Source organism: Corvus brachyrhynchos, unplaced genomic scaffold, assembly GCF_000691975.1.
Source record: "Corvus brachyrhynchos isolate BGI_N302 unplaced genomic scaffold, ASM69197v1 scaffold633, whole genome shotgun sequence".
NCBI lineage: Eukaryota > Metazoa > Chordata > Aves > Passeriformes > Corvidae > Corvus > Corvus brachyrhynchos.
The window spans coordinates 3,220,659-3,233,741 of NW_008237435.1; the positions used below are offsets into that span (position 1 = coordinate 3,220,659).

Consider the following 13,083-nt stretch of genomic DNA (forward strand, 5'->3'; position numbering starts at 1 on the left):
TAAGAGTAAGAAAGCTTTTTCAAGCTCACTCTCTGTGCTTCAGTCTGTAGCACAATGCTACACAGCATGAATCAGTAGAGCTTTTGTCCTTAAAAAAACACCAGTGCAGATGTGAATGTCTCAATCTCATTGTTGAGCTGAATTGACATGGGCTATATAGTAATACCCACTGACACCTGGAGAGTTCTACAGAGGTATAACTTTTCAGAACAGCTAAGAACAAGAGTTAGGGCTCCAGCTTACTTACAACATCACCTGGAAATCAAGTACTTGTTAGAAAATATATTACTCTTCTTTACTGGCCATAAAAAGCGTTAACAAACTATTCAGCATGTATTTCTATGTCATTGTGGCCTGTTTCAGGGTAAAACCCAGGTATTCATGGAAATGCCCAGACATACACCTAGTTTTTGGATGTGACTTGAATGATCACAGTGAAATGAGGAAAAGGAGATGAAGCCAGATTAGTTAGTTACTGCTAAGCTGTAAGTATATGAAAAGTGGTTGTATTGTATTTTTCATACTACACAGTTTTTCTAATCAAGTGGAAATTTTATTAGCTTCAGGAGATAGAAGTGTAAGGAATACAACTGTGCTTAGCTTTCCATGTATAACATAGCATTTCTTTGCTGAATAACTTAAGTATCTTAAATAGACACATTTGACAGACATCACTCTAAATAAAAAAAAAACAAACCCCAAAAAAACCCAAACCCAAACCTCTTTATTGAACAATTTGTTTACAAGCGTCCTTCCCACTCTGGCCAAGCAGGTGGCAAGTACAGATGTTATGCATGGAGTGGAATTTTTTTGTGCAATATTTTGTTTAAGGATTCTTCACTCAACATGTACTTTCTGTAAAGAGGTCACCTAATATTTACTCTTTCAGCTTCCACAATCTGTTCAAGGACATAAAGGTGAGCAAGCCATTTGATACCGTAAAAATAACAAGGCTTCTCGGAGCTCTCTTACAATATCGGCTGCCACCTCTAATCCCCCCTTCCACATTAGGGCCTGTTCTACTTGAAGTGCCATGTAATTGAAATTACAAGCTTTGGGCTTCCCGTGGCAGTCAGCCAGCAGCACATTTTACGCTGAACCTTACACTAAAAAAATGGTAGTTAGAGTTAATTTACACATAGTTTTTCTGTATACAGGAAAATGGGAAGCAGCACCTGGGAATCACATTTGTTTCAGTTTTTGAAATGCAACCAGAATAATTGTTTTCTAAACCTCAGTTCTGTTTTATTTACTGTTATCTGGACTAATATTTCTGAATCTGGCATGCCCAAGAACACAAAATTTTAGACTGGTAAAAACAAGGCATTCATTGATTTCTTTTTTTTACATAAATTTTTCTAAATTGCAGAATATTCTTTCAATTTAGAATTATATTTTAGAGGATTAAAGTATTTTCTAACAAGAATATTTTCATCCAAGAAGAAATCTTTTTTTTTGCAGCTGTATATACAAAATCTGTGTCTATTTCATGGATTTTGTTTGACATAAGGGAGGTCTCAATCAAAGAGGTTCAAGGTATGCAATTCAAACTACTTTCTGAACTACTTGCAGGAATTATCACTTATTTCCCAAGACCCTTATATTATGTTTTTCTAACCATCTTGTATTGTTAATTTACCTAACAGAGGCAAAACTTACATATTTCAATGAGGTTTTTTTAACTTCCTGTGAGAGGGTTGCAGTAATCTAATACTATCTGTTACGATTTTTACAGAAGATTTAATATTTGAAGTTAAAATTTGAAATTTTACCTTCAAGTGCCTGAATTTCCACATAATTACAAAATTCAGCTTGGATTTGAAAAATTTTGTATCAGAACACATCAACTTGAGCATAAATATGACCTTCATAATTCATACTACCTCAAAGGTGCACTGCTGTTGTTTCTAATGTGGCAGTGGAATCTTAAAATAATTATTTTAATGACTAACCTGCTAAATGCTAAACAGTAACCCCAACACAAAAATAATTTGTAGATTTAGTTAAATGTGGAAGCTCGGGTGATTATACTCAAACTTCTACAATTAAGTTACTTCATAGTATTGTTCTAGGGGAGAATAGTGGGAAATTTCTAACAAATAGAACTGAAATAATGTATGATTGAAATATTATTGTATTCCACATATACTGACAGCAAGAATAAAAGATTAATTTTTTTAATTACTTGAAGCTTCATGCATGAAGCTTCATGTAATTTCACAAGCTGAATTAAGAAATTTATGCATTTATCACAGAAAATCCATGTCTGTGTTTCTCCTATGAAAGCAAATGAAAAGTTCCAAAGCAGTAGGGAATACAGGAAAAAATTTATTTAAAACAAAACACTTCTATAAAATACTTTATTACAGTATTTTCCCCACAGTAATAAGGAGTAAAAACCCAAGGCATATTCATGCAGAAACGCTTTTTGCAGTTGGATAACTTTTTTCTTCGAGTTTCTGCTGCATTTGTATAGGTTTGCCTTACATGGATAATTTACAAAGACAAATACACCTTTTTATGTGCATGTGCAAGGCAAGATTCACATAAAAACCCCCAAAAGCTAACCATAAGTCCTGTTAGATCCAGGTGGTAAAAGAAACAAGTCAAAGAGAAGGCAAAGGCTACTCGATATGATCTGCTCAGTGCATGTGCCCTGTCTCTATCTGTTAGTCACTGTAAAGTCAGCAGCTTCCTCTGACACCCTGCTTTTCCACTTCCACTAGAATTACAGGCAACTTAAATTTTTCCTAGTATCACTTCCATATTTTCTTAGAGTTTTATTTTACTTTATGTTTCTGGAAATGTTCTAAATATTTGGCTAGCAAACTTTGAGCTCACCACAGTGAAAAAATCTCAAGGAAAAGCTTTTGCATTTTGCCTGGCACTTTTCATTACACAAAATACTTTACAGGCAGTAAACTAAGATCTCTAAGGATGTTTTGAATGCTTGCTTCCACTTTGAATTCTTACAAAACACTTGGGGAAAGTGCTGATTCCTGTAAATACTTCAACCAGCTTTTTGCCAGCTTTGCTCACTTATTCATCCAGAATGCCTTGTTTGAGATTGTGCAGCACTGAAAGTCCAAGTTCTCAATTTTTCAAACAGTAACTCTTTTTATAAAAAATACAGCATAGCAAAATATTCTATTTTAAAAAGCTTAAAGAAAAAGGCCTAACTACAAAAACCTCCAGGTTTTTCAGAAATAGAACAGTAAACATACACAAAGCTGCAAGAAAATCATAATATAACCACAGTGAAAATTACATGAACCATGTTATAGACATAGATGTTGCCTATCTCTTTTGAGTACCAGTGTATCCACATTAAAGATCTTACATGTGGATTCATACATGGGACATGAAAAAAGAACCCAAAGTTCTTCTCTGAAGATACTTCTGTATAATTCTTGCTACTTTATCCTACAATTTTTCTCAGAACACTTACCCTCTGAAGGCCAAGGCATCTTTGTCAAATATACACTAGCAGAGAAAAATCTTATATAATCATCCATTTAACTAGCAACAAACTCAAATTACTCTATTGGAATGCAGTACCAATATTAAACATTGCACACCTTGAACCACGTCAGGAATTTTTACATGTAATATGCACATTTGAGTGAATGCCATGAATCAGTTTGTCCAATTTATGAGAAATGTCCGATCAACATCTTATTCTATTTTTCTCTCATCTTGTATCTCATATATGATCTAAAAATAATTCAAGTCATGAGAATGCATTTTGGTATCAATTCTGAAGTTATTTTACAGGCATATTTCTTACTGCTTTGAAGGATTTATGAAAATCCATTGCAGGATTGCATTTATCTACACAGCCTTCCTATGAGACATCTCAGTTTTATCTCTGTATTTTGTATGTCAAGATTGTCAAAGAATAAATCTCACTGAAAATTATTAGGGGAGCATGGAACAGATCTCTCCTTCAGAGCCCCAAAAGGCAAGGAGAACAGTTGGATCATTTGTTTCTTTTTGAGGAGATACAGTTACAGACAAAGTGTTGGATAGCTGAATCTTATTCTGAACACCAAGCCATTATAAAGAGACAAAAGTACATAAACTGTACTTTAGAGTTTGAATTATTTTGTTGTCTTCAATTTGTAAAATTGAATATTATCTGGTAAAACTAGTATTTGACTAGCATTTAAAAACATACAGAATAGGTATAAAACTACTGCACTTTCAATGGGAGCTATATGAGCAAGTCCAACAACACGTGCTTTTTATAATAATGTATTTCAAGATACCACCTTTTCTAGAATGAAAAAATTAACACAGAGAGAGAACTGAAAATTCAGAAGGGTTATTATTATAGGTATTATGTAAATTTAGTTTTCTTCTCTCTAAGATGACAGTGCTGGTAAACACAACTTTTATCTTTATGCACAATCTATTTTTTATGAAACTACTTTTTAAAATTACAGGATTAGCCATAAGGGAAGGTACTTACAGATGCTGCCACTTGAGAGGCACTCTGAAATTCATCAATATCTTCTGTGAGTGTTTCAACCCCAGGTACTTGAGCTGTTCCAAAGAGGTACAAGAGAAAGGTAAATCACTCTAATTAAGTAAGCATTAGTCATTTTGAAAATTTAATGGCTAAAAATTTCCTGCTGGGAAGGTGAATATGGCTACTGTAAATGTACTACTTTTCAGTTACACTTCAATGGATTATAATTTAAATCTGATTTTATGTCTGATTTTAATTTATAAGCTTAATGCAACATGGAACAGTGTCTCTAACATGACTAGAGTGATAAGTAAGCTTCCCTCAGCTGCCAAGGTACCTTGTAGGTTCTTTATTACCTTTACTATTTAAAATAAATAGTTTACCCTTTACACAAGTGAGTAGTGTATCTCCAGCTTTAATAAAATGAATAAAATTATATCAAATTAATTCAGTTAAAATCCTTGAAGCAAAAGGATTTGGTCAATTTAGACAACATTTAAAAGTTTGCAAGTATAATTTTTGCCCATATTGCCAGATTTGTAAAGTGACAGAATTTTGTGAGGATGTCTCTTTGATGCATGTGTAATAACTTAAAACAGATTTTATGCACCCATGTCAGAGAAAGAATTTCCAAGTAACATTCTATGCAGTTTCACCCTTTGCCTAACACTCTGTTAATGCAGTTAGGTGCTGCATCAGCAGCCTAACAAAACAAGATGTCCTGATCTTCCCTACGTTCTGCTGTTACTCAGACACTTAGCAGGGAGGTCCTTATGTTTCCAGAACGCAATTTGTTAAACATCTCAGACTACATTTACTATGAAAGCAGAACTATACTGAAGTGTGGCAATGGTGGCTACCAATTCACTACAAACACAAATGTAAGTGGAGAAGGAAGGGGTGATGATGACACAAAGTGATGGTCAGGGAATTGTGTGGGAATTCAGAGATACCGCACTTTTGCCATTGCCTTATCTTGTTCTCAATCCTAATTCCCACATATTTACATCCTTAATTTTTTACCTTGATCATGCAGTTCCACCTAGAACAACATTATATGTTTCATACGTTCATATTTTTATCGAACATCCCCAATTTCAACTTTTCCCCTACATCCTAATGCCTCTTTTGAACTTTCTACTATATTGACACTTTAAAGGCAAAAAAAACCCCAAACAAAAAATAAACAAACAAACAAACAAACAAACCAGAACCAAAACACTCAACTATGTAGAAACTATACATTTAGTTTTTTCTTGTTTCTACTAGCTAACTGCAAATAAAAAGAACCAGTGAGTTCTGTTTGATAGGGAATGAACTACTGATGTGGCATTTGCTCTAGTAAAATTTATTTAGCAAACTAAGTATTATATATCACAATATAACCTTTACATCTGTAGATGTAATAGCACAATTAAATAGGAAATACCACATTTACACAGTGGCATAGAATCTATAATTTTTAGTCCAATTATATTATTCCAGAAGAGTCACAAAAGAAACAAGTCTTTGCCCACACCTCAGAAATATGTGGACTTGCATAATACACTGCAAAGAAACTCACATAACAAGCAGCTTTTCTCAGACTAATTGAGGAGTGGTTTAGAAGTGTTACACTTTTCATTTATCCTATATTAAGAGATTACTCCCTAATAAGTTACTGCATTTTAAACTTCCTTCTACAAGAATGCATAGACTGCAAAAGCTTTATTTCCAATAATGTCTTCTTTTCCTGCCTTATATCATGGCTTCACTCAAAGGGTAAGGTACATTTCAGAAGAGAATGAAACAAGTGAAACAAGGTTGTATTGTACTTATAGGAAATTGGGAGTAAATGAGTAATTATCTTTAGTGATACTATTTCTAAGTATCTAATGCCCCCCCCACCCCCCAAAAAAAACCCCACATAAGTAGATTGCTTCTAAAATCCCCCTAACCTGAAAAACACATTGGGGGCTGACAGATGTAGATTTTTCTGGATCAATTCTGTCATAGCGTGTATCTTTCGAAGCCTCAGCTATTCTCCCCATCAACCTCTACAGAACAAGAGCAAGGCTCAGTGGAGAACTGATCCAAGAGACAAACCAGACAGGCTTGGCATCTACAGGGGAAGTTTGCTGTGCAGTCATCAATGCTGCTGCTTCCAATCAAAATCAAGAACCTATTAAATTCTTCCCTTAGTTCTTTCCTGTGAAGTGGTCTGATGGAAAAGAGAAACATTTCTGAGAGGTATAGTTTAGGACAGTGAAAAGAAACTGCAGCTTTAAAGAGTCTTGGGTTATTCAATCTTGAGACCTGATTCCTACCTTTCATTTTTACCACTTAGATCAAACACAAGCCTGTCCAATTCAGTAGTAGGATTATACTAGAGGAAAATCAGTGTAGTGGTTAATTAGAACCAGATCCAGATCGCCAGTGTAGTCAGTAAAGTGTCTGATGCTGCACGTGATCTTTTCACATAAGCTACCACATTGACTTTATTAAGTGGAATTTCTTAAAATGAGGCTTATTTATAAGGGCTCTTAGATCAGATGTTCTGCCAATTACTTCTGAGCTTAGTTTATCTGAAATCCACAGGAGAGATGTTCCAGATCTAACAGCAGAAACAGATCATTATCTGAAGAAAGCTACTCTCAACTTTGCTGTGCATCAGCATCTTGCTTGCTTATTCTTGAATGAATGGTTTACATCAGCACTTCCCAACGCACAGTTTTCCCTCAGTAAGGTCACTGGTACTGAGAAGTAACAGCAGAAAATAAATTCAAATAAACCTGGTAAGTGAAGCCTGCTAGCCACTATTTCATGATATAAAAAATCTGTAAGAGGACATAACTAAAAATTCAGTACAACAATGCCTAGGGTTTTTTAACAATATCTTTATGAGTTTCTTTTATCATGCTCTCATACATAACATTTATTGGAAATAAGTATCAGATGGACAGAGAGCAAATAATGTGCTGCATTTATAGGAAAGGTTGATAGAATGGGCAGTTGCCTGAGTTCTGTGTCTGTTTATAGTCTGCACTTATTTGTGAAATCCAGCTGTGTTTTTCTTCAAATCAAAATGTAGCACTAGCCAACCTTTTAGGAAAAAAAGCCCCAACCATATGTTTTGAAACACTGAGCATTTCTGAGGGCACCTCCTGACAGAAATTTGGCATTTCCTTACTATTGACCTCAGTCTTTCTGCCCAAGAGGCCTTGCTATTTTCTTGCTATACGAGTAACAGGTCCATGTATATTCACAGACATGAGATCGATGTGTTTATAACAACATGAATGTCATTGCGCCACCTACCCATCTAACTTATATTCCCTGTATCTCACTGAATGTAGTGTTTTTCCAAAGAAAGTGTTTTCTGCTGTGTACCCATATTGACTGCAGAGTATTCAGACGCATAGGAAGTGGCCGAAGGTAGAACAGCTACAGCACTTTTGTGCTCCATACCCTCTGACCATGAAAGATTCAGCTCCAATATTACACAGCACACAGTACTTTTGGATAGTTTCACCTTCTTTAATCCTGATGTCTCTGCCACTTAGCAAAACCTAACTATTTAATTGAAGCCTGCAGTTTCAGAAGATGGCATGGCAAAATGGGCAGATTTTCACTTCAAGAACAAAGGTACACAAGAAAGAAAGAAAGTGGAAGAACGAGATCTGCTCAAAAACTATTCTGTGAACTGTAGAACTTTTCCCCACACGTCTGTTTTACCCATCTATTTGCTTTTGCTGCAATAATCTTGTGCTTGCATATTCCCTTACCTATCACAAGCAAGCCACCACCTCCCTTTCTGGGAATCATTCTCACAACAATAGAATTTTGTGTTCCTTTCAAAGGGCTTGATTGAAGTCACCAGTCTGAGCATCTCTTCCTGACAATCTTCATGAAGATCGCAACGACATCATGTTGTGAGATTCTTAATCCCCTATTACATTGTTCAATTAAGTGATCAATGGCAGGTAAAAGGAAAAGCCAATGTCTTGACTGCCTGAAACCATGCATTCTCACAAAACCAGCTTGAAAAATTTATCTTTAAAGACATATTAGTTACTAATGGTTGGTTTACAAATGAGGCAAGAGAAATGAGTGAAAGTTCAGGTTGCTGTGATACGTAATAGCACATATAATAATTAGTTAGTAGACAGAGAGTAGAATAATCTAAAAGAAAGTTAATTCTGACTTTTTTGTGTTAATTGATCACCATAGCTGACTTGTCCATAGCTGCTGAAGACTATACTGCAAATCAAAACATACAATTTGTAGACTCGACAGGTTCTGCCCAACAGTAAGGGAATGGACTGAAAGATTTATCTTTGCAGATTCTCTGTCAAAACCTCTATTTCTTTCTCTCTCCACTACAGTGGCAGCTAAGATAAAGTTAGCCTTCATCAACTTCATCTTTCATAGGAAAGCTGGGCATTCTCTGGAAAAATATCCCTTATGAAGTGCCTTTTTCAACATTTCAGGTGTTACTCTGTTCAAAAACCTGAGAAGAAATTGAAATAAGTCTGAGTGTCCTGACTGCAGATTAATCCAACGTATGAACATGTTTATGTGAGGATAAAAAGTGTTTTCCAGAGTCATTTTATAAACTCTATATTTTTACTGTAAATTGTTTGAATCATCTGGGTGCATGTGTAGTAATAAATTAAATATTTCAAAGACCATTCTTTGGCATAAAAGCCAACCAGCAATGAACAGCCCATGCCTATGCTATTGAGCTGTTTTAAATGTTAGTGTGCTAACAAAAAATCTCTCTACTAAGAACAAAAGCCCAATGCGCTTTTCAATATATGCCTAGGAATTGTTCTGGAGTGTTAATGGCTGTGACAAAAAACATGTTAGCAGCTCTTTGAACAGATTTGAAGTGCAAATTATTGAGTTCAAATGCCCAGGAACACTCTCCTGGAAGTGTTTAATCTTTTACAGACATAACCCCCACTCTCAAACTCAAAATGTTGATGTTTGGGGTTTTTTATGAGCAGCAAATATTTATATAACTTACCATCAGAGTCTGACACTGCTGGCTCAGATGTCTGAGATACCATGGAGACATCTTCTGGCCTTTCTGCCAAATTATCCCCTTGCAATCTAAATTGTGGAAAAATGCAATGAAAACATTTGCAATCATATTTCATGGATAAGACACAGAAGAACATTATCCCTGACTACATACCCTGCTCACAACATTGACCTAATTAAAAGAGCAGCTTTGCTCAAAAGCCCACACCCGTGGTTCAGTCATAACTTCCCTGACTTGTCCAGTAACCAAAACTAGCCTCCAAGGAACAGCCAACTGAATCCTAGCTTATGCATACTTGTCATAGTTTTTAAAAGTTGGCGTTTGGTGTGCATGTGAAACTGCAAGCTTGCTTCACCACCTTCAAAAATATTTTAATTGAATAGGACTGTACTGGATGTCCATGCCAATGTGTTGGCAGTGGGGTGGCCTTGGTGAGGAGTGGCTGGGGCTGCCCTGAGCCAGACACAGGTGGTTTCATCTGGCTCCAAAAAGAACCATGGCAGGGCATGGCTGAGCTCTTCAGTCAAAATGAGCTCTTTAGTCAAAATGGTGGCACCTTGAAGGAAACACAGTTAAGGAAGAGCCAGCCACAATGCCCCACAGGGAACAAACAGAACAGAAAGACTGGGAAACAGCAGAGGACATACCAAGGTCAAAGGAGGAGGTGCTCCACACTCTGGGCATATACTCCCCTACTTCCCTACAGCCCACGATGAAATGCCAGAGCCAATATCCCATGCAGCCCATGGAGGACCAACACCAGGGCAGGTGAGTATGTCCAGGATGGACTGTAGCCAATGGAGAACCCACACTGGAGCAGGTGAAAAGTGTGGTGAGGAAGGAAGGGCGGAGAGGAGTTGTAATGGACTGGCCACAGCGCCCCATTCCCTGTCTCCCCTGCACCACTCAGGGGGTGCACAGAGGAGTCTGAAGTGAAGGAGTGAAGTTGGGCCCACGAAAGGAAGAAGGAAAAATGTGGTTTTAATGTCTGTCTTTTCGTTTTACTCATTACTTGAACCTATTTTAATTTGCAATAAATTAAACTCATTTTCCCCAAGTCAAGTCTGCTTTGCCCAATACAGTAACTGGTAAACAATTTCCCTGTCTTCATCTTAACCCACAAGCTTTTACTTCCGGTTTTCTCCTGTCACCCTACTGGCTGCGTAGGGAACCGGCCCTTAGCCAAAGCAAACCCACCACAAGGAAACATATGCAAGAGTACTTCCTCCTCCTTCGTTACTTGTTAAAAGGAAAATACAGTAATGATGGCAGACTTTGTCTTCAGGTTTTCCCACTGCACCAGCTGACTGCAACGCCTTGACAGCAATTTATACAAATAATGCTTGTATCTGTTCTTTCAAATGAGAATCCCAGGAGTCCCACCATCCTTCTCCAGGCTCTTATGAATCCTGAGTACAAATTCGGCTCTGAAGAAATGCTTTGTAGCTCTAAATGCAATATAACTACCATTTACATAAAGGTTATCTTACTTTGGATTTATTCAGACATGAAAAGAATAAGAAAAATGCAATTCAATTTTGCAAAGCCCAGGAATCATAAAAATGCATTGAAGTAAAACCTTGGGGAAAGAAATAATTTATCTCTTGGAAGAAAAAATGTTTCTTTTCACTCTGTATTCTTACCCTCTGCAGTTGTTTTACACTAAGCTTGAAATTAACCTTTGAAACCAAGTACAACCCCCTTATCTGCCCTACCTAAATTTCACATTTTATGACTCCCACAGTTATCTAATAGACATGGATCTTAAGTCATCTATTTGTTTGTACACCTCAAAACTGTTTTCCCAGCACCCTCCTCCCCCAATTACTTGATCTCCTTTTATTGCTCCTAGAATGATTTCTTTTTGATGGAAAGCTCAATGTAAATTCATAGTGTTTCTTATCTAAGGAAGCAGTTCCATAGAAGAACACAAAACTCCTCAAGACAACAAAATGTAAAACTAGAAGCTGTAAACCTAATTTTGAAAATTACTTCTAGCTATCCTTTATAGTTCTGTACCTGGCTTCTAATGCTCTAATTGCCAATTCTTTAAAAACCTAGCTTGTAAAACAGAAGCAAATAATTTTGTACCATTATTCTAAAGATATTCAAATAGGAGAAAACAAATTGCAAATGAAAAAACTATGCAAAAAAAGGAAGATCTCAAAAATCACATCATTTTCTTCTGGAATAAAACCCATCCTCCTTCATTACATACATATGCATGTTTACTGCAACCACATATGCAATCTTAGAAGGATATGCACAAAATTGCAGGAACCAGAAGTGAGATACTCTTCTCTCCAGCCATGTTGGTAGTTCATTTATATTTAACTAAAAGGAAAATTACTCCAACCTTTTCTGCTTACATTACAGTCATACAAGAACAATCTCTAGGAGCTGCTTATTTTATCCCATCAGAATTTTCAAGATTTTATAACATGTTCCCATTCTGAGCTTCAATAAATCCAAACCAGACATGAGTAACTGAAATTATTCTCATCTTATTCTAGAATTTAGATATATTTAAGTGGTCTGTTGCCGCATGAAGAACACACAAAAAAAATTCTTTTCAATGTATCTAATCAGAAAATCCATTTCATATGATTTTGCTTTGTAGGAAGAAATGGCTGGGGTACTGGGTGGATGGATTAATAGGATGTTTGACATATCCGGACCTTATTTTCACATCCAGTTTTCAAACTTATTTATGTATTTCTTACATATAGATTAATATTAGAATAGATTCTCATGAAACTCAAGCAACAAGTCACAAACACTATTTCGTGCCAAAATAATTCTGTTACTTGGACTATTACAATTTCTTCTTCAAAAGTAATATTATTCATAAGACATCTCCACAGTGAAAAACACTTAAAAAGTCTTAAGCAGAAAGAAGTATAGTTTAGAAAGACACATAGGTTTAGAAGAGTTACCTAAAAACTACTATCTTACTAACACTTGATGGACTACTTCAGTTTTTAACCAAAATATTATTTCAGCTATTAATTATTTTAATGTCAGTCTAAATTTTATACCTGATAGCCAAAATTTTTTCCCATATCTGTTTCTAGTGTGATCTCTCAGAGGACATTGTTTAAGTTATATTAACCAGCTGCATGTTGGAGCTGCAAGAGCTACAAAAGCAAACAGCCTACAGGTAAACATTTCAATTTTCTTTGACCCCAAAATGCATTCTGTAGCGCTTCTTCCAAGAAAACTGTCAAGGACTTCAGGACCAAAGATATTCTGAATAAATTCTACAGATTCAGTGCAGAAGCATTATACAGGGTTTATCACTACAAACAAGCTTGTGGGTGTGGGAATCACAGTCCTACTGCCGGTATGATTTAGAAAATATGATTCACAGATTCACAGAATGGGTCAGGCTGGAAAGGACCACAGTGGGCCATCTGGTCCAACCTCCCTGCTTGAGCAGGGTCATCCCAGAGCACATAGCACAGGGTTGTGTCCAGATGGTTCTTGAATATTTCCAGTGAGAGAGACTCCACAATCTCTCTGGGAAACCTCTTCCAGTGCACAGTCACCTGCACAGTAAAGAAGTTCTTTCTCATGTCAGGTGGAA

At 36.3% G+C, this 13,083-nt stretch overlaps 1 protein-coding gene across 4 annotated transcripts in view; it reads right to left on the minus strand.

The window, feature by feature from the left end:
- Positions 1–13,083, minus strand: part of CUNH8orf34 (chromosome unknown C8orf34 homolog) — a 128,481-nt gene that overhangs the window by 25,365 nt on the left and 90,033 nt on the right. For all 4 annotated transcript variants that reach the window (XM_017731250.1, XM_017731252.1, XM_017731251.1 and 1 more), the window contains 2 exons: positions 9,480–9,565; positions 4,472–4,545 (listed from right to left, as the gene is read on the minus strand). In XM_017731250.1, coding sequence (XP_017586739.1) covers positions 4,472–4,545; positions 9,480–9,565 — 160 coding nt within the window. The remainder of the gene's footprint in view (positions 1–4,471; positions 4,546–9,479; positions 9,566–13,083) is intronic.